The sequence below is a fragment of the Mauremys reevesii genome, linkage group 3, assembly GCF_016161935.1.
Source record: "Mauremys reevesii isolate NIE-2019 linkage group 3, ASM1616193v1, whole genome shotgun sequence".
NCBI lineage: Eukaryota > Metazoa > Chordata > Testudines > Geoemydidae > Mauremys > Mauremys reevesii.
In genome coordinates this window covers 145,119,851-145,142,744 of record NC_052625.1, presented here as the reverse complement: position 1 = coordinate 145,142,744, position 22,894 = coordinate 145,119,851, and the positions used below count along the sequence as shown (strand labels likewise).

General features: G+C 39.2%; 1 protein-coding gene across 9 annotated transcripts in view; it reads right to left on the bottom strand.

Annotated features, from left to right (window-relative positions):
• Positions 1–22,894, bottom strand: part of CEP162 (centrosomal protein 162) — a 332,176-nt gene that overhangs the window by 49,811 nt on the left and 259,471 nt on the right. For 8 of the 9 annotated variants that reach the window (XM_039532378.1, XM_039532384.1, XM_039532382.1 and 5 more), the window contains 6 exons: positions 17,730–17,868; positions 7,908–8,060; positions 7,391–7,577; positions 6,078–6,133; positions 4,163–4,278; positions 2,314–2,341 (listed from right to left, as the gene is read on the bottom strand). In XM_039532378.1, coding sequence (XP_039388312.1) covers positions 2,314–2,341; positions 4,163–4,278; positions 6,078–6,133; positions 7,391–7,577; positions 7,908–8,060; positions 17,730–17,868 — 679 coding nt within the window. Of the gene's footprint in view, positions 1–2,313; positions 2,342–4,162; positions 4,279–5,839; positions 5,967–6,077; positions 6,134–7,390; positions 7,578–7,907; positions 8,061–17,729; positions 17,869–22,894 lie in introns of those variants that run through there. The other variant, XM_039532385.1, reaches the window with a different exon arrangement.

The following is a 22,894-nucleotide window of genomic DNA, read 5'->3' as shown; positions in this document are numbered from 1 at the left end:
CTTGCCTCAGTATAACTTTTAGATAATGTTTTCACCTCTTAGCTCAGAGAGCCGAGAATTTTTTTTTAATTGCCAAAATAAAATCCATTTGGCAATTTCTGAATTATTTAAACCCCCCTTTTTGGAGGGAGGAAACAAGTGAGAATAGGAAAAACATTCTGTTAATTTCTGCAAGACTTCTTGTGCACCTCATGATCACTTCACTCCCAGACAGCTGGGTAAACAAGCTACAGATTTTCTTCTTCACTCTGGTGAAGGAGATCGTTGTAGAAGTGACCAGTAATAAAATATCCTTTTCTCCAGAAGTGGGTGTGTTATGACTGGAGGTCAGAGTGCTAGACAACAAGATTAAGATTTTCCAAGACAACTAGGGAATTTAGTTATAACTCCCACTGAAATGAATAAGGCTGGATCCCTAGCTGGCTATGAAAAAACTCAACCCAAGTTTGTTGGGTTGGTGGCTTTGGCTTTCAGCAGGTAGGTCACAAAACGCATGTAAAACACTGGTGTCCAATCTTCCAGCACAGGGCCAAAAATATTATTTCAAACTATCAAGGGGTTACAATCAGGAGGAGAGGGGCAGTTTAAGCTGGTATCTTTTCTGCTTTAGTCCCTAACTTTAGGTTCAAAAATGCTCAATTGCTCCCACCCTACCAAGTATCAGCTGGGCTTGGAGAAGGAAGCTGGGGCTTCCATAATCAAGTCCTGTTTTTAGAACATAAGAATGGCTATATTGGGTCAGACTAAAGGTCCATCTAGCCCCGTATCCTGTCTTCCAACAGTGGCCAATGCCAGGTGCCCCAGAGGGAATGAACAGAACAGGTAGTCATCAAATGATCCATCCCGTCACCCATTCCAAGCTTCTGGCAAACAAAGGCTAGGGACACCATCCCTGCCCATCCTGGCTAATAGCCATTGATGCACCTATCCTCCATGAACTTATCTAGTTCTTTTTTGAACCTTGTTATAGTCTCAGCCTTCACAACATTCTCTGGCAAGGTGCTCTACAAGTTGACTGTGCCTTGTGTGAAAAAAAATACTTCCTTTTGTTTGTTTTAAACCTGCTGCCTATTAATATCATTTGGTGACCCCCTAGTTCTTGTGTTAGGAGGAATAAATAACACTTATTTACTTTCTCCACACCAGTCATGATTTTATAGACCTCTATCATATCCCCACCTTAGTCGTCTCTTTTCCAAGCTAAAAAGTCCCCATTTTATTAATCTCTCCTCATTTGGCAGTCATTCCATACCACTAATCATCTTTGTTGCCCTTTTCCGAACCTTTTCCAATTCCAATATATCTTTTTTGATATGGGGCAACCACATCTGAATGCAGTATTCAAGATGTGGGTGTACCATGGATTTATATAGAGGCAATATGATATTTTCTGTCTTATCATCCCTTTCTTAATGAATCCCAACAGTCTGTTAAATTTTTTGACTGCCACTGCACATTGAGTGGATGTTTTCAGAGAACTATCCTCGCCTCCAAGATCTCTTTCTTGAGTAATAACAACTAACTTAGACCCCACCATTTTATATGTATAGTTGGGATTATGTTTTCCGATGTGCTTTACTTTTCATTTATCAACACTGAATTTCATCTGCCATTTTGTTGCCCAGTCACCCAATTTTGTGAGATCCTTTTGTAGCACTTCACAGTCTGCCTGGGACTTAACTATCTTGAGTAGTTTTGTATCACTTGCAAATGTTGCCACCTCACTATTTTACCCCTTTTTCCAGATCATTTATGTTGAATAGGACTGGTCCCAGTACTGACCTCTGGAGGACACCACTATTCTCCATTCTGAAAACTGACCATTTATTCCTGCCCTTTGTTTCCTATCTTTTAACCAGTTACCAATCCATGAGAGGACCCTCACTCTTAACCCATGACAGCTTACTTTGCTTAAAACCTTTGGTGAAGGACCCTGTCAAAGGCCTTCTGAAAATCTAAGTACACTATATCCACTGGATCACCTTCTACATTTCAACACTTTGGGCAGGATTCCAAAACATGGCTACTAAGGCCCCAGTTCTATGAGCTCCACATGCGAGGACTGCAGTGCCCGCATGGAGCTCACTGCAGGATCTGGCCCTAAGCTTGCAGGTGTGAAAATATGGATATTGAATTTTTGGTGCAAAATTAGAGACTGTGTTGAGGCCTATTTAAAAATTAAGACATATGGATCATTCTTAAATACTTCAGTCCATGATTAGGGAGTAGTAAATTCACATACAGAAATAAAACAGATTTACTTGCTATATGTTTTACAGATATTTTCATGCTACTGCAAGTTTAAATTTTTACCTTTAGCCAGCATGCCAGTCTTTTCGTCCTAAAACAATTGAAACAGTGAAGGATAGTTACTTTGTGAATTTGAAAAAACTAAATACAAATTTATTTTAAGAGATTAAAAGTTTGCTTTAGTTCATCTGCAGTTCAATATTTATAGTATGAGTTTAAGTTGTGCAACTGCTTGAAGCACTATGTAGTTATGATACCAATAGATGAACTGAAACCACACATCTTCCCTGTTCTTTTACTCTGCTTCCCCCTTTGGGGTGAGATGGAACTAGATGCTAAAAATTACATTAGCAAAATGTTGTTATTGCAAATTACAATACAAGAAACTCAGAAAACACCAAGTTAGTGTCCTTATTACAGCATTCATTATGTATTTCCTAACTCCTTTGCCTTCAAGTTTGAAGCCTTAAAGTGGTATGAACATGGGCAGAGGTGCTGTTTGTTTGTGGTTTTGCATTTAATAGGACTAGCATTTCAACAAATACTTTTTTTTTTTTTAAAAAGCTACAAAAATTTGAAGGTCATCAACTGGAGATGAATGTGAGCTGTTCTAGACAACAGAAAGTAATGTAGATAAGCTGTAATCACATACATGGTACGCCCTACTAAATAAAGTTGACCTCTGCTATGTTGCACTGAATTTTTAAAAACTCTGCTCAGAAATAAGAATCATTTTATGCACCAGTGTTTTGTTATTCAGTCTTAAGGGACCAGAAGTATCTGAAAATACGTTTATCTCATTTTCTATAGATGTGGTACAATACATGAATACCACACAAAATATCCTTACAAAAGACTTATTGTCTTTAATTTTGCATTGAAGGCTTACCTCTTGGTCTCATTGTTTTGCTTACATAAAAAACACACTGGGTCCAATTCTTGGACCCAAAGTGTAGAAAAAAGTGACTTTATACCACATTTTTGGCCCCTGGAGTTTGAGGGTGATCCTGGGATGGTTTGGCCCCTGGTGAAAATTAGAGCAGCCTCAGAACTGCTCTAACCTCTGCCAAGTGATCCCAAAAAAGCTGTTGCAGCAGTCAGAAATAGCCAGACCATACAGCCACTCCAGCCATGCCTTCTATGCCAAAGGCAGCTGGGAACAGGTATAGAGCTACTGCACCTTCTCCATGACACTCCGGCATTTCCCTACAGTGACAGAATTCCAGGTGGCTAGATCCACTGGGTTCATGATTGATGATACAGATAGTCCTGACCACCCCTTCACAAGTCATTCAGCAGGTCACTAACCAACAGGTGTATGCACTATTTGGGAGAAGGGGTAGAAAGGAAAAGTTTGATTCCCCTTTTCATTCTAAAGTTCTAGGGGTCAGGGCCTTTTCTTTTCCTGAAGAGCTCAATAGCTTTTTTGCCCCTCCCCCAGGCCTCCCCACAAAATAAAGAGAAACGCTACCTGTCATTCTGAAGTTCTGTGCAGTGCTTTTAAGTTACTGCACTTACCATCTGTGATCGTTGACTCAAAATGCAAATAAGCACGTAATGTAGATATGTCAAGGGTTGATTCTGACCATCAAGATCAAACCATCAGGAAGAGTACATTCTTCATGGAAAAATATCATACCAAATACTTCTATTCTTCCTTGTATGTAATGCAAGTACATTTAAAAAACTATCGCTACTTGTGTTTTTACATGTACATTTGTGTACTTGTAGATCTCTATAAACTCAAACAAGTAGTTTAAATGCTCAGACAATTAGTTTAAAATGATAGATTTTTAAGAAGCTTTTAAAAACTAGCAGTTTGGTCTTTGTAAGAATTATGAACATCTTTAAAGCAGATAAGCATAGCAGCAAATGTTTGACACCACAAAATTCAATATTTTAAATATTATACCTGTCCTTGAATACTTAAATCAGCATCTGATCTGACAGTTTGCTCAACTTGGTTATCTTCATTTTTAGAAGGATAATTAGATTCCGTCTCATCTTCAAAATCTTCACTATAATTGCCTGAAGTATAATTAAGCAGGGAATAAAGATGATTTTTTTTTTAAGGATACAGGCAGTGTCAGGAAAATGCTTTGCTAACAACAAATACTGTGTTGCTCACAGAACTTATTTTGTAACAAAAATTAGCATGAAGAAAAAGTCATGTATAGTCCCTCCAAATTAAAATGAGTACATATTGTAATTGCTATGGTTTGTCAGGGGAGATGTTGCCTGGAAACGAAGCTACCTGGGAAGTTCTGATCACCTGAGGAGGCTGATCTGGGAATCACCTGACAGAAGGACTGTAAAGTTATAAAAAGGCAGATCCCAAGTCCTTATTAGTACATACAAGAAGAAAATCACCTTGACATTCAAATAAAAACAGGTTGCACCCATTGGGATGAATACTGATGTGGAAGAAAGCCAGATGAAAGATCACCTGGTTCCCCTAATACCCCCACTACTCTACCTTTCAATGATGTTGCTATACTATCTTGTCTACAGTAACTCCTCACTTAACGTTGTAGTTATGTTCCTGAAAAATGCGACTTTAAGCAAAACGATGTTAAGCGAATCCAATTTCTCCATAAGAATTAATGTAAATGAGGGGGTTAGGTTCCAGGGAAATTTTTTTCATCAGACAAAAGTGTGTGTGTGTGTGTGTGTGTGTGTGTGTGTGTGTGTGTGTGTGTGTGTGTGTGTGTGTGTGTGTATATATATATATATATTCATACACACATATATACACATCGACATATATACACACACACAATAAGTTTTAAACAAACAATTTAATACTGGTACAGAGTGATGATGATTGTGAAGCTTGATTGAGGTGGAGGAGTCAGAAGGTGGGATATTTCCCAGGGAATGCCTTACTGCTAAATGAACTAGCAACTGACTGAGCCCTCAAGGGTTAACTCTCACAATACTCTACAAGCAAGGCAGCAGGAAAGGAGGGAGGGCAAACAGAGAGACACACCCTGTGTGTGAGAGAAAAAATGAGCATTTCCCCTTAAAGTAGCTGACTCCAGGCTTAAGTACACTGCCTTGTTAATTAAATCAGCTTGCTGAGACCCCCTAGCTACTGCCTAGAAGCTCCCTCCATCTGTCGTGTGCCCCCTGCTCTGTGGAAGATGGGGTAAGCAGGGTGCAGGAGCTGGGAGGAGGGGGAGATACCCTGACATTAGCCCCTCTCTTCCCCCCTCCCCCCGTACAGCAAGCAGGAGTCTCTGGGAGCAGCTCCAAGGCAGAGGGCAGGAGCAGCACATGGCAGTGGGGAGAGGGACAGCTGCTGCACAGGGAACTTAGGGAGTGGGGAGCTGATGGGGGGCTGCTGGTCCACCCTGGTTCCAACCATCCACCAGCTAGCTGCAACAGACTGCTCTTCCTGCAAGCAGTGGACAAAACAGGCGGCTGCCAAACGAGGTTAGAAGGGAGGATTTCACAACTTTAAACGAGCATGTTCCCTAACTGATAAGCAACTTAACATCAAAACAACATTAGCCGGGACAACTTTAAGTGAGGAGTTCCTGTATTTGGAATATGCAAAAGGAGAGCAGCCTCAAATTTTCTGGCTCACCTTCTCAAAGAAATATGGAGTAGGGGACAAACAAAAGTTTTAAATTGTATGTTTTTCCTTTCCAGGTCTTCAAAGCGTGGCCCATTGGAAATGTGGAGATCCTGCTCCAATATTCCAAAATGCATTTTTCTAATGACTTCAGTAGCTTCTACTGTTGGGTATAAAATAATGCCAAAAAGAAGACACTCCACAAATTAAACAAAAAAAATGTATGTGTATTATGTGTGAAGACTATTACCACATTTCTCTTCATGTTTAGATTCATCTTCCACTTGTTCTACATTTTGTTCATTGCTGGGGGGGAAAAAAAGCAAGAATGTTACTGTCTCTCTTGTCATTTATGAGCACCAGTTTAGATTTTTTTTAACCTGTTCTTCAAAAAAGCTTCCTGCCTCATACTAGTAATTGTAATAATATGTGCACACTTTTGAACTAATCATTGATATTCTATTTTACATTCTACTTCTGTAAGTGTTGTTACAGCTGTCCACACAGCTAGAACTCTCCCCCTCAAGCCTCTTCCCTCTTAATTGTTTACTGCAACCGCCTCCTCCACACCCACATAGCCCTCAAAACAAACATGCCTATCATCATTATTTTTGCTTTTTGTTTTGATTTTGCCACATTCCACCCTTTGAGTTCCTCTCTTGGCTCCCTCCAAATTCAAGGTTGTTGTCCGCACTCTTAAAGCTTTTCAGAACTCTCCCTCTTCTTCCTTATCTGCTCTTATATCTTAAGAAGTTTCTTCTTCAATCTCTAAGCAAACCCAATTATGCCAGCCTTGACTGCCCGTTTGTCTACTTCTCCCACAGCTTTCACACTGCCTCTTACACATGGAATGACCTCCCAGATCTAGTCTATGAAGTCACTACTTCAAATCCCTCCCCAAGCCTCACTTTTAATGTAATTTCTATAGGAATATGTCAAAAGAAAATGGCTAAGTGGAAGGTTAGTATGGATTACCAACATCTTTATTTACATGTTATAGTTAAGAAAAAAAATTAAATAACTTGTAACTATCAAGTTGTGTACAGGTCTGTGTAACTATCACTATGACTCTCATCCTCCCTCTCCTCATTCTCTCCTTTTGCTAATCTCATGTGTGTCCTGCCCTAGGTTTTTGGGGTACCTTTGCACTTTGAGCTGAGTGTGCAAATCCCAGCTTGAGGAGACATACTCATTCTAGCTCTTATCTGAGTAGGACACTAAAAGTAGAGCATGATGGCAGCAGCATGACTGGCAGGAGGGCAACATCCCGATTACATACACATCTGAGACCATAGCATGTAGTTGGATGACTAGCCACACCCACCAGTCATGCGGCCATGATCACACTTTTTAACATGCTAGCTTGATCGCAGCTACCATATGTCTCCTTCACCTGGGAATCACACCCTCTGAGTAATGACCACATCGTTTTGTATATTCATACAGTACTTAGTACAATGATGCCCTGATTGTGATTTGGGCTTCTAAGCACCATCATACTATACATATATTTATTAAAAGTAATGTAGTAATTTCAGCGTAGGGTCCCCCCACAGACATTACCAGGCAAATGCTGCTAGTAATATAGAATCATTTGAGTCCAGCTCTTTGTTTAATCTTGAATAATCAATGGTATATGAAGCTCCTTTTTCAAGTTTAGCAAAGAATCTCTCTTTTTCTTCTTGTTCTTCCAAAGTATCCAATCCAGCTCCCAAAATACTTTGATTGGGTCTAGAAGCCATAACTGAATCTAAGTTTAAAAACATATCACAATCTAATTACAATAATACAATCTCAGTACATGGAATAATCATAGAAGTTTAATTATAACAAAAGACAGCCACATACAGTGCTAATGGTATTAAAGAAATACTAAATAGTGTACAGGATCCTGCAACTGATTCCATGCAGAGTCAGTTGCAGGATCAGGGCTGAGAACAATGTTTTAAGATAACAGTTTCACCAATTCTCACCACTTAGTGTGTTTATTTTTAGAAAAATATATTCTTCATTCATAATAACTTGGCCAACAATTTGCTAATAATCTGATTAAATGGTTTCTCTCTCTGTTATTTCTTACCATCAGGTTCCAGGCTGTCTCTACTTAAGGATACAGAAACACCATCACTTTTTTGGAGCTGCATTTTTCCTGTGTGAGTTTCTTCATCCACCTCCACAGTAGGGTGGGAATCCTTTTGTGACTTGAGAAAGCTTTCATTTGTCCCTAGCATTCCTAGAAAAGACAGTTTTGTACACAACAGAGATTAATTACAAATGACAATTTGTACTGTATGGTTAAGTCTTACAGTTACCTTTTTAGAATGAGTGACGTTTATATACTTTATCACCGTAGCGAAGATATTCAACTTGTTTGTGTCCCTTAGCGCCTCTTAAGGTGTGGGACTCAGCCCTCTGCATGTCTTGTTTAGCTCAGTTACTCTCTGCTTTACAATTTTTTTATTTTCACAGTCATGTTTTTAACACCAGCCTGAGATTCGGCTTAGGTGAACATCATATGTTATGAAATACATAGAGCATATTTTGTAACCTCTTCACAAGAGCATTCATGGAAGCCCATTATATCCAGAAGTGTTATAAAGAAATTAATATTTAGTTGTAAATATAGTTGGCATCCCAGAGAAAATGTAGCTTTGTATTTATTATATATATAAAATAAATAAAAGCGAGAGAGATTTAAATAGCACCCATTGCTTCAGCAGCAACTTACATTTTTTAATTAAATGAAATGTGTTGTTTTAAATAACTACAATAAAAGAACATTCAGGTTGCAAGTAAATACTCGAAAGTCAGGAAAGAAGAAAGTTAAGGATGAACATGCACATTTTATGTATTACAATAGCCTTTAATTAAATGATCACATACTAATTTTCAAGTAACACACTATATCATACTTCCCCTTCCACACACAAAACCTTATATACATGTCTGTATCTTAAAATATTTCTTTGTTGTTTGTTTACATCAATGTCCTTGTCCCAGCAGTCCAGTATGTTTGACAGATTTTTATAGGAATTCTCTTCTCTCTAAGCCACTTATTCTCATATGTTTTTCCTTTGGAGCCAAATACAGCTCTGACTAATAACTTATTGCTAGGGTTGCCAACTGTCTAATTGCACAAACCCAAACACCCCTGCCCTGCCCCACCCCCTCCCCAAGGCCCTTCTCCACTCCTTCTCAGAGGCCCCGCCCCTGCTCACTCCAGCCCCCCTCCCTCCATCGCTTGCTCTCCTCCACCCTCACTCACTTTCACCAGGCTGGTACAGAGGGTTGGGGTGCAGAATGGGGTGTGGGCTCTGGGCTGGGGCTGAGGGGTTCGGCGTGTGGGAGGGTGTGCCAGGCTGAGCCTGGGGCAGGGGTATGGGAGGTGGTACGGGCTCTGGGAGGGCGTTTGGGTGCAGGAGGGGGCTCAGGGATGGGGCAGAGAGTTGGCATTTGGGAGTAGGTTTGGGCTGCAGGCTCTGGCCGAGCAGCGCTTACCTCGAGTGCCTCCTGGAAGCGGCGGCATGTCCGGCAGTGGCTCCTAGGCTCAGAAGCGGCCAGGCGGCTATGTGCGCTGTCCCTGCCTGCAGGCACTGCCCCTACAGCTCCCATTAGCCGCGGTTCCCATTCCTGGCCAATGGGAGCTGCGGAGTCAGCGCTTGGGGCAGGGGCAACGCGTAGCGACCCCCGGCCACGTCTCCACCTAGGAGCTGCGGCTGGATATGCCAGCTGCTTCTGAGAGCAGCACAGAGCCAGGGCAGGTAGGGAGCCTGCCTTAGCCCTGCTGTGCCACCAGACTTTATCAGCCTAAAATCTCCCAGATTGGCTTCAGTAGCCTCCAAGAGATCGAGCCTGACTCCAAGAGACTCCCAGCCAAATCGGGAGGGTTGACAACCCTACTTATTGTTGTGCCTGACAAGATGTTTCTCAACAAAGTACACTTTTAGGCCCAGATTCTTTGCTGTGTATAGCTACACTAAATCTCTACCCAGCCAGGCCGCAAACACAGTTCTCTGAGCTGAGCCAGCTGGGAACAGCTCACCAGCTGGAATAGCCAGACCACAGTGTGCTCTAGCCAAATTTCTCCTTCCCCTTACCATATTCCTCTTCACCCCCATTGCAGTCTGACAGGGACTGTGGAAGAAAGTGGTGTAAAAGCTGGCTATGCCTGCTCTACCCTCTTCAAAAATTCCTCCCCATTTAACTGTATTAAACAGCAATAGTATATTTACAGTGAAATGTTTTTATGATGCAGTCAATATGGACATACTTTTTAAAAGTAAAAGTCCTTACCTTGCATTCGGATATGCAAGTGTACATCTCTGCACCTGCAAAGAATTCCACTCAAGTGGATGCGGTTCACCTGTGCTGATTTGATTGCACGACTGAGGCCTAATTTTGCAATAACATTTTAAGCACCTATACTAGCCCATGATGCTCTTCACTATTATATATTTGTATTACAGTAGCAGAAGAAGAAAGGGCTTCCTAAAAATACTTTGGAAAGCTTTCCAGAGCAGTATGAAAATATACTTGGGACAAATCAGTTCACAGCAAAGTTAAAATTAATTATTTACATAAACAGGACCAGATTTTCACAAGTGCCTAGCAGGCAGCAGCTCCCATTGAGAGTAACATAGCTCAACTCTTGAAAATCTGACCACTTATTTAGGTGCCCTAAATGGGAGCTGTGGGATGCTGAACATTTCCTGCTGGTTATAACACACTTTGCCACTGTCCCCGCAATGCCTTGTAGACAGTCACTCATCCTCTTTGTGCCTAAGTTACTCCTGTAAAATGTGGTCAACAACAATATACACAAAGGAAAATTATGCTTTTACATCTTCAGCTCTCAATCACTTTGTAATGGGAAGTCTGGGCAAATAGTCCTATTTTCCAGATGAGGTAAATGAAACACAGAGTGGTTAAGTGATGTAGCAAGTAAATGTCAGGGCAAGTACTAGAACTCAAGTCTTTTCAATCTGAGGTCAATACCTAACTAGGCAACAGTGGCTCCTATTTACACAACCCCAGAATCTTAATAGCCATATTTTTCAGATAAGGTAAAGACACACTTTGCTCCCATATGGAATTGTTTCCATCTAGAATTCTCAAAGTGCTGTTCAAAAGGGTAGGCATGAATAGCCTGATATCTGGAGCAATTTGTCTAAAAGTGACTGTAATTCAGTTGACAAGATATGGGTCTACAACAGGGGTAGGCAACCTATGGCATGGGTGCCGAAGGTGGCACGCGAGCTGATTTTCAGCGGCACTCACACTGCCTAGGTCCTGGACACCGGTCCGGGGGGCTCTGCATTTTCATTTAATTTTAAATGAAGCTTCTTAAACATTTTAAAAACCTTATTTACTTTACACACAACAATAGTTTAGTTATATACTATAGACTTATAGAAAGAGACCTTCTAAAAACATTAAAATGTATTACTGGCACACAAAACCTTAAATTAGAGTGAATAAATGAAGACTTGGCACAGCACTTCTGAAAGGTTACCAAGCCCTGGTCTACAACAACAGAATTCAGGGATCTGATCCCAGTTCTGCCACAAATTTCCTATGTGACCTTAGACAAGTCATTTAATCACTCTGTGCCTTAACTACCCCATCTGGAAAATGGGAGTATACATTACCATCTTATAGGGCAGAAATGGTGAGGCCTTCACTAAATAATGGAAGAAGGTTGACAAATAACTCAAGCTCCTAGCCTAACCACAGGGGGTTCTGCTGCTGGTACTAGAGAAGGACCCTATTTATCAGATCTTGGGTTTCCCATAATGTTCAGAGTACATCCAGGCCAGTCTGGACTCACCCCGTGAGCAAAGATCCTGCATTTAAGCATGTGAGTGGTCCTAGTTACTTTAACAAGACTTGCTTAAGTGCTTTGCTGGACCAGGACCTAAGGAACTTATTTGTTTGTTGTTGAACCGAGCTATTCAAGCAAATGCAAGTTCAGTTCTAGGTGATCACTTGAGTCCTGATCTTGCCAATGCAAACTCTTGCAAATGTTCTGCAAATCTCACAGTATTTGGTGTTCTTCTTAAACCCCCAGCACCTGGAGTCATGTAATTACATGAAGCTACAAGATTTAATTTAAAAATAATGTTTCTATCCATCATGGATGCAGAGAAAAAACTGAATACATGAACCCTAAAGGCTTAAAAATTGAGGAGAAAAATAGAAGACCCTACAATTTATTATTATTATTTTTTTAAATCTCATGATTTGGAGGGGTTGACATACGATTTGTGAATGCTTACCAATACTGCAGCTCTGTACTGAGAGCCACAGAGAACCCCCATTGAAATGGGGACCTGCCTAACTTGATTCTCAATGCAGGACAGGAGTTTAATAAACTTGACCAATAAGAAAAGAGGATTTCACATGCTCTGTATGTAATTTTCAGAGCCTCATAACATGGCCAAATCAAAATCAATTTCCTTTGGAACAATGCAATGAACTACTTCTCAACAATGGCTATTTTCATGCTGAATTACAGCTTATAAATTTCAGCTGTTTTTGGCAGTAGGCCATATCCAAAAAGGTTGCATTATTTTATTTTTATTTTATTTTATTTTATTTTATAACTGGACAAGAATTTTTCAAATAAACAATTTTTTTTTTTTTTTTTTAAAGTAAAGTCACCTACAGGATAGGAAATAGAGTAAGTATGTTACCCTCACAACTGTCTGGAATGTCAGAAGCGGCATTTCCTTCTTTGTTTAAATATGCATCTTTCTTGACCTAATGAAATTTTTCAAGTATACCGTATTTAGCCAATGTCTTGTTGCAAGATGCACTGGAAAAAGGTTTTGCAGAAACGACTAAGCTCACACACAACATTCATCAATATTTAGGTATAATGTAACAGGGAGTAAAGAGAAAAATAAGTCATGAGAATTTAAGTTACAACGCTGAAAAAAAACCTTGATTATTTCTTGCAGGTTGAACTATATCAATTTTATAGCTGCTACCAAAACAATAAAGTTACAGTACAGCAGCCATAGTAATTGTTGCTTGTGGAGATTTATTATACTATTTTCTTTTTTTAATGGATTCAGTTGTTACTTACAAGGTATCTTATCTTATACAAAAGTTTTATTCTAACATGAATGGAAGGGGATGTCAGACTGTCTGAAGATAACAAATACTAATGTAGCTATGCCAACAATAAAGCAAGTTTTGTAATACCAGTTTTCAAAGAAAGCATCTGGATCTGTTGAAGCAACATAACAGTGAAAAAGAAGTGATAAAAAAGTAGTAATAGTCTTGATATTTCAATATCTTGATTATAAGAGCTGCACACCTACAACTCACCTAAAATGTCATCGGAATTTATTTAAAGCCCAGTGAAGACAATGAGAGACTTTCCGTTGACTTTGATGGGCCTTGGTTCTGGTCAACAGTGAATCAGTGACAACACTGGAAATTGAACCAGACCTTGATTCCCAGGCTAAAAGAGATGACAGTATCCCTTTCATTATATCAACTCACAAACAAGACATCCCTTTACGACTTCTTTTTCTTTTTTAATTAAAAAAAGAAAAAAGAAAAAAAAATACCTCATTTCCCATGCTCCCAAATTTTGCATTGTATCTTGAGAAATTTCTTCAGTTTTTAGTGCTTTCATCTCCCAGACCAAGATGCTTTACAGTTCATCATACAGGTCTGAGGTTGATCAAACACAGACCAGCACACTCATTTATGAAGCTAGACATGTAATAGGAGGGAGATTTCCTGTAGAACTGAGGAGCCATTTTTGCTAGTATAACTGTGTCTACGCTAATGGGCTGTACTGTTTTAATTGTCATTATAATCAAAACAGTACATCTTTCTAGTGTAGACAAGGACTTAGTCTATTACTTGCCAATTATTCACTGCCATTATTATTTACACATAAATGCCATGGCCCATCCATCGTTAGTTGCAGCTATGAGAGACACAAGTCGTCCCTGGGACTCCTCTTAGGGTGGCAAACCCTATGTTGCACCATGCATAGGCCTGTGCCTAAAGATGCAATCTGTCCCTTAGAAATAAACTGCTTGATTTTTCTTCAATCATCTGTTACAGCAGTTTTATGCTGGTGTGACTGCAATGGCACTATTCATGGGATAACTTAATACTCAACATGAGGAAGGGGTACAGTAGTAGGCCCATAAAAATCTGCAGAATGTCATCTGGATTAGAATCTTTGAACTGATGTAAATGTATTATATTCATTTTACATATAGCTAGACAGTGATACATACACGAGTTCTTCCCATGATTTCTATGCCAGTGGTTTTTCCATATTTGGCCAAACTATTAAATGTATTCTAATGAAAAATGACATTGTTACTGAACTACACTATTGCAACGTTATAAAGTCTACAGTTGCTCTAGTTACTTTTGGCAATGCAAATTATATAAAGGGCAGCTTGGTTTCAAGAGTACGTTGTGATTAACTGGAAAACTAAGGGAAGGAAATTCTATTGGAAATACAAAAGTAGCACCAAATTGACGTCAACAAATGTTAGAAAACTTGATTACATCAAAGGTAATAATTGGAGATATCCCAATCTCCTAGAACTGGAAGGGACCTTGAAAGGTCATCGAGTCCAGCCCCCTGCCTTCACTAGCAGGACCAATTTTTGCCCCAGATCCCTAAGTAGCCCCCTCAAGGATTGAACTCACAACCCTGGGTTTAGCAGGCCAATGCTCAAACCACTGAGCTATCCCTCCCCCTAAGTACCAGATTGGAAAATTCAGTGAGGCATCTTCTGTTCATTATCTCCAGCTATTTCAGCATTATTTTCCATTACTTTCTTCTCTTTCTCCAGTTTGACAAATCTTATCTGAGGATCTTGAGAAACAAGACAGACAGCAAAAATAGACATGCAAGCTGGACACAGACTAGACAGGAATTCTTATCATGCTCTTTGATTCATCACTAATATGGTGAAAAGAACTAGAAGGGTTATGTGATTAATGAGGATCAAATGCATCCAAGAAGGGGGGAAAACAGCCCATAGGAATAAAGGCAGTTTCTTAATCTACCAAACATGAAAGTCAACAGCTAGAAACATACTCCACAAATCAATTCAACCTTAGCATAAAGCCAAAGGAAGATGAGATCAAATGCAAAATATACAGACACTACAAGTTTTATTTCTATTACTTTCTTTTCAGCCAACTGAACAGCAATCGGTGGAAACCACTGTATCTTCTAGTTTATTAATTAAAATAGAAAACCAATCGAATTGCTTATTATTTGATACTAAACTCAATGTCAGGGCTTTTCCACAATGAGAGGGCTAGGAAAAGATAATCAGACTAGAGACTTATACTACATGATAGATGACAGAAAGACTAACACTCCTACAGATTTTCATATGAGTTTGTTTGCTTCACATTGACAAAATACTTTTGTCAATCACTTTTGAAAGAAATAATGCAATTAGCAGAGTGCCTAAAGCACTATAAGCTTAATGGGGCAGATCTCACGCAGGTACCTCCTCTAGACTTTAACAAGAGTGCTGTCTGCAAATGAACTGCAAGATCAGGCCTAAGGGAACACAAAGCCCTGCAGAATTTCATGGAACATTAGGCTTAGACTTCACAAGTTAAATTCAAAGTTTATTCCCACGTTTGTTACCTTTGAAGCAACATCATTTATTTTTCAGCAATGCTAACCATTACTTTGTTCCTTATGCTGCACATTAATAAGTGTACATCTGACTTGCAAAAAAATAGAAGATAAACTACCGGTAGGTCACTCGTTCAACTTATCCCTTGCAGCAATTTAGTACTGCAGCATTGTTCAGTCACTGCTCAGTTGCATAATATGACAACATATTGGAGAATCTATATGAGAATATAGACCTGGATCCTTGGATCTTCTTGAACTACACTTGACAAAGGACCGGCTGTAAGTCACCTCTCTGCTCCCTGATTCCCACAGATAATGGGGTCAGTTCAGTCTCCAGTGCAAACTAGAGCACCCTCAGCCTTTAACTTCTGCTGTCTTATAGTGCCCATTGCTCTAAACATGGCCCCATACTCAGAGAGGGATCACAGAGACAGATGCACTGCTTTACGCCATCCAGAAATTTCCCTATGCCAGGGTAATGCCCAATTACAGCAGCTTTATGGCCTCTTTACAATGCAGGATTAGAACAAGGGGGCCAAAGTGTGAGCCAGAAACCAGCACACAGTGTACGGAAGATTCTGTACTGGCAAAATTGGTCTAGGTTACCTACTATTTTACAGCTTTTAAGCGAAGATCTTCTCTTAAAAGTGAATCTAAAATTGTTTGGTGGGGCTCTAGGTTTATTGTACCTCAATGCATTGTAGATCAAATCTGCTTGGTTTATAAAGATTTTTTTCCTGCCTGCCCTGCAACCTGGGCTTTAAGATTGCATCTACTCTAGACAACTGAACTGTTCTTAGCTGAACCAGTGATATAGAACTGGTTTAAGCAGAAATGGCTCAGTACGTCCATACTAACTGCTGACTTGTGCTGTTCAACATCATTTGGTTGCACTGGTCTCCGAGTACCTATCCCACAGTTCCCCATGCAGCTCCCAATAGGGGCTTCAGAAAAATTGTCAAAAGGCTTTGTGGGTTATCTCAAGGACACCAAAAGAAATTGTAAAAGAAGAGGTCAAACTTTCATAATCCCTTGAGAAATTATCAGCTAACACCCTTTCAAAGCTATTTTTGCAAAAAGATTTGCCAGGTGGAATGCTCAGCTTGCACTCATTGCTCAGCAAGAAAGTTCTCTCTCGGAGCTTTTGAAAAGCTATTGGGAAACATCTGAGATAGGAGTTTTCCAGTAGAACCTGTGAAAAGCCAGAGACCAAGATGAGCAACTTGTAGAACTCATCAGACAACTGCCAGACGCTTGCTGAGTTCAGGTCTGCATGGGTCTTGACTATGACCACCATCAATGTGACAGAGTCATTCTTAAAGATGACCTGCAGCATCTGCATAACTTACAGGGGATACTTCAGGAACTTTCTGCTGAGCTCACCCTTATATTGCTGCAATGGATTATGAGACTAAGTGCCACCATTGCGAAAGTGAGTGGCAATCACCCTGTGAAAGCTGGCTCCCTAGATAGTTAGTTACTGGTCACTGAGGAACCAGACTGAGTCAGGAAGGTGAGGTGGAGGTTTGCAACCAATATAATATGTTCTTGTAGGGGGATGTGATCAAGGTAGTTACTGCAGGAGAGATCATCAGACCCGCCAAGTCCATAGGTTTTACCAATACACTACAGGTCTGTGAAAAACCTCCACCTGATTGAGGATGGGAGAATGGTGGCATGTTTTTGTGTTTGTTGTGGATTTTTTCCTGCACTTTCCCCACCCCACCATATGAATAGCTGCAAGTATAATTATCATGAATACAGATCTTTTATCGTTTCAAAATTATTGAAGTTTTTTCCTTTCTCCATTTTTTAAAAATGGAGATCTACAGGTATTGAGTAAGAAAGAAATTATGCATTACTAATAATATTGTGACCCCTTTTAATATTTGTACACTACATTTTCTAATCAATTATCTTTTTGTGATTCGGAATTTATTCATCTGCTATAAGGGTATCTCAATATTTTATTAACTTCAAGCTAACCATAAAAGTAAACACAATATAATACATATAGCTTACTATCTTGAATTTTCTTTCCAATAAAGATTTGAATAAAAAAAGTTTAATGAATTCATTTCATTTTGTATTCTGCAAACATTACTTGTTAGAGTGCTACAAAAATTGTAAACCGTTCTGAACTACACTCACATTACCAGCTTTCCTCAGGATGCAAAAAAATTATGAAAAAAAGAAAGATCTTGACTGACACAATGTGGCAAAAAGAACTGAAGTTATACAGAAATGCACAGTATTTACCGCCATCATCAGAATCATCCTCGGATATCCACCATGGCACAGGATCTTTCTTCTTCAATTCCTTTCTCCTGGGCTGTCCCAGTGTCTCAAGAATGGTGGATTTTTTCTTTGAATTTTCAAATGAATCATCTGAAAGAGACTGAATCGGGAGTATACATAATTAAAAATAGTTCTGTGTACATTTTGATGTGATTTAAAATCACAGAAATGTAGGACCAGATCGGACCTCGGGATGTCATCTAGTCCAGCCCCTTGTGGTGAGGCAGGATCCTAGACCATCCCCCTGACAGGTGCCTGTCTAACCTGTTCTTAAAAACCTCCAATGATGGGGATAGTTTAGTTTAAATTATCATCGTGGGTATGAGGAAAAACTTTCTAACCTAAATCTCCCTTGCTATAGATTAAACCCATTACTTCTTGTCCTACCTTCAATGGACACAGAACAATTGATCACTGTCCTCTATATAACAACAGTCTTCAAATATGTTAAGGACTATCAGATCATCAGTCTTTTCTCAAGACTAAACATACCCAGTTTTTTTTTTTAACCTTTCCTTATAGGTCACAGGTTTTCTAAACCTTTTATCATTTTTTATGCTATCCTCTGGATTTTCTCCCATTTCTCCACATCTTCCTTAAAGTGTGGTACCCAAAACTGGACATAGTATTGCAGCTGAGGTCTCACCATTCCCAGAGTAGAGCAGGACAATTACCTCCGGTTGCTTTGGCATGATTTATGTTTGACAAATCCATGATGGCTGTTACTTATAACCTTGCTCTCCTCTGGGTACTTACAAATTTAGATACTTCTAAATTTTTTCTGGATTTAGATTATATTTTTAATTGAGGCTCAGACTATTATAAAAAGGGCATAATGAAACATTTCCATTGTGTTTTCAACATAACTGAAAATTAATCCATGATCTTTTGGTAGAGTTGTCCAGGAATCTGCCTTGATTCCACACAGTCCACCCTTTTCGGCTTTTCATAGTTGTAGCATAAAGTTGTACAAGAGAACAATAACTGTACTAGGATATGGAGTAATACTGTGTACTATATTTCTAGTACTGATGTTTAATTGATGACAGTTGGTTCTGCAAAAATTATCTGATCAGCAGCATACATTTTCATATTAAAAATGTAATCAGAGTTTTATTTTATTTTTGTGACAGTGTAAGAACCTATGCATAGTAATTATTTTAAATAAAAAACTTGGGCCAAATCCTGATCACGTTCCTCCAGATCACAGAAGATTATGTATAGTTTGGCCTGACTTTGTACCCTGAGCAGCACTGTTAAAGTCCCAAAGGTAAGTCATTCCCCAGCCCCCATTCTCTGAAATAACAACTGAAGCCTTCCTCACCTCTCTCATAGTGGGCAGAATTCAGAACTCCACTCTGTGCTTTCCATACTCCTGGGAATTACATCAGGTAGACAGTATGCCTGAGCAGTTCCTCCCTGACTATCAAGTTGGTGTCAATGCACAACTAACAGTTAGCCATAGGGATTCGGACTGGTAGGTCCAACTCAGAGCCAGTCAGACCACTGCAGCAAAGTTCTAAACTCTGGCTAACTGAGATAACTGAGAAGGAGTGTGGAGAGGAAAGATCCACAGCCAGTCTACTAGGTCACAAGGCTGTGTTGAGACCTGACCCATTCCCACAAAGCCAACTTCTGTTTCTTTCCTCCGACTCCCAGGACAGCTCTGGGGGAGTTATGGCAGAAACAGGGTCACAGTGAACTTTTCAGATGCTGAGTGGGGGAAGAAAGAATGGCAGGAGGAAGCCTCACATATCCCTATCCACACCAGAACCTCATCTGCATGAATTTCTCTTATCACTGCTACCCTCAAGTAGTTCCACAATACACTCCCAATCAGTTGATTCAGTGCAGTGTAGATTTTATGTGCTGCTTCATAGTCTCATATGATGAACTAAACCAATAATGTTATAATAACTAATAATAATAACTAAACCAAACTTAAGCTAAATGCAAGGAAAAAAAAGTTACAACTGTATAAACTTAACATTGCTGTAAGAGTCAGCAAAGACCAGAAATGCAAGAAGCGGGGGTTCCCAGAGCTGTGGCGGACACTACTGTATATACTATTCCTATTTTTCTCTCTTAACTATGTAGGTTAACACTGCATATTATTGCTTATATTGTTAAATATACCAGGATGTGTCACATGGGTAAATTAATACCATTATAGAAATCTTAATTTTTATATTTATATTTCTGGACTTCTGGTCATTTTATCAGTGGAGCCTTAATACTGGAATCAACCAAGTTTTGTGTACTTAATAAGAATGAAGCCAAGAGGCAGTTAACATTATTATAATTATTACAAGGGCCACCCATATATTAAGATCTAAATGAGCTGAGAATATCCAGAAATCAAATGTGAATGGTCTAAAATGAACAATCCTTTAGGAAATACTAACAGAAGGAACAGATCCATAAAGATAATAATATTACAGTACTCTAACCAACATCTCCAAAACCCACCATTGTTTGTGAACAATTTTTTAAAAATTAAGTTTTACAAAAATAAAAGTCTATCATATTTTCAATAGCCTCAGAGAGAGAATCTTTAAATACTGAAAGCCCTGCAGCATGAATACTAAGCAATTTAATAAAAACTTGTAAATTATAAAGCTAAAAAATGACAGCACATACTGTAAACTCTTTTGGCTGAATTGCTCAACAGGACAGAATAAAACATTTTTAATATATGCACTTAACAAAGTCGAAATAATTTCCTTATTCTAGTCATAACACAGGTATTATAGTACGACTGTCCTACAAGGAATGAGTGTCTCTCTCTAGCTGGGAGAGATAGACAGGTGCTCGATGCAAGTTCTGTTATCACTTGCTGTTTCTTTTATGACTAACTGTATCCTTTACTCAGCAAGCAGGACATGTATGATGCTGATACTCCTTGGAGTATCATAACTGAAGAAACTGAAACCCCCAGATGTTGTGATTCAGATCTGGAAACTTTCTATGTCCAGCCATCTTGTCAACTGCAAATAGTAAAGTAACACTTGGGATAGCAAACTCTTACACAAAAATCACTACATATTTTCCCCAATAATGACATTTGTTTGATCACCAAGACTTACTGAAAATGCTTATTTTTAAAAAAGAAAAAACAGACAGGAAACAAACAAAAGAAAAAAACAAAAGAAAACCCTCACAACCTTTTTTTCTGAACAGTGAATTCTCAATACTAGTTTTGATGGCTAAATAAACTTAATGTTGCCTCTCAAAAATACTGAGAAGGTAGAGTCGTCAAGCAGAATCAATTATTTTATTTCCCACTAAACGATAATGGTACTTATTAATAGTTAGCAGACAGCTAAAAAAGATTAATTTAAAAAACATGCATAAAGTCAAACCAATTCTTTAGGAATTTGGACACCAATCCTGTAATCATTTAAACACTTGCTTAACTTACTACTATGAAGCAGTCCATTGTCAATGGGACTACACACAGCAGTAAAATTAAGCAAATGCAGAAGTGCCTGCAAGATCAGATCCTTGGCATTTAACACTTCACAGAGTAAGAGTGTACCAGTCATTTAATGCTATACATCAAAGTATTGTTTTCTTGAAATTTTTACATTAGGCTTTTTAAATTATTTTTCTTAGCACAAGCTTGTATTACACACACCATTTTATACACACAATCTTCTAAAAGGATCAGGATTCTCTCAATATGTAGTATTAGTCTTTCAAACATTACTCTGCAGGTTCTCCAATTAAGTGAACAAACCTCCCTTTCTGAATCAATCTCTCTTTTCAGCTGCCCTGATTATCACTGTAGAGCAGCAAAAAAATCAAGCTATGGCTCTTTAGAGCTCCACTTGCAGTTGTCATGAAGCCTTAAGCAAAGTAACTGGAGTGCTGAGCATGGGAACACTCTCCATATTGTGTGACACACAGAAATCTCGGTAAGGATCACTGATATAGCGCAAGTCAGTTTTCTCAATGTGCAGGGATAGCCTTGACAGGAACTAGGGATGCGGTGGATGAGGGAAGCACACTGAGGAGGAAAACTCTGTGGGGGCATGGAAGGAGGCAGGACTTGGACATGGAGGTGTATGGGGCAACCTAGCCTGTTTATAGGAGGCTATGGGAGTGAAAACAAGTTTCTACAGTAGGACATGGAGAATTAATACAACTGTGCAGAGGAACCTGCACAGGGAACTGGACTGTATGGGGCAAGTGACAATATATGCAAGAGAATACATATATAACCACTGGTAGCAATCCATTTGAATAACTACAATTTCTTTAAAATTTTGAAAAACCTCCCCCAAAGACTTCACTGATAGCCAGTTAAAGCTGCTCAAGGGCATGCAATACCATAATAAAAAAAGACAGGAAATCACAAATTTTGTGCTCACACAACCCTTGCAATTATGATTTTGTCTTCTCCACATTCTTTCACTCAGCATATATGTCTCTGCCTCCCAACAAAACAGCCTTAACTCCAGCCACAACCATCAGCTTCTGAAAAAGCAAAACCAAACCACCGTACTTCTTCAGTAAAACAGAGAATCATAGAATCGTAGGACTGGAAGGCACTCAAGGCAGGGCTAAGTATTATCTAGAACATCCCTGACAGGTGTTTGTCTAACCTGCTTTTAAAGATCTCTAATGATGGAGATTCCACAACTTCCTTAGACAATTTATTCCAGTGCTTAACCACTCTGACAGGAAGTTTTGTCTAATGTCCAACTTAAACTGCTATTGCTGCAATTTAAGTCCATTGCATCTTGTCCTATCCTTAGAGGTTAAGGAGAACAATTTCTCTCACCCCTCCTTGTAACAATCTTTTATGTGCTTGAAAACTTATCAGAGTCTTCTCTCCTCCAGACTAAACCCAATTATTTTCAATCTTCCCTCATAGGTCATATTTTCCAGACCTTTGATAATTTTTGTTGCTCTTCTCTGAACTTTATTCAATTTGTCCACATCTTTCCTGAAATGTGGTAGCCAGAACTGGACACAATACTCCAAGTTGAGGCGTAAATAACACGGTGTAGAGTGGAAGAATTATTTCTCGTGTCTTGCTTACAATACTCCTGCTAATAAATCCCAGAATGATGTTGGTTTTTTTCCCCACCATTCACCGTAACAAAACACTACTAAAAACA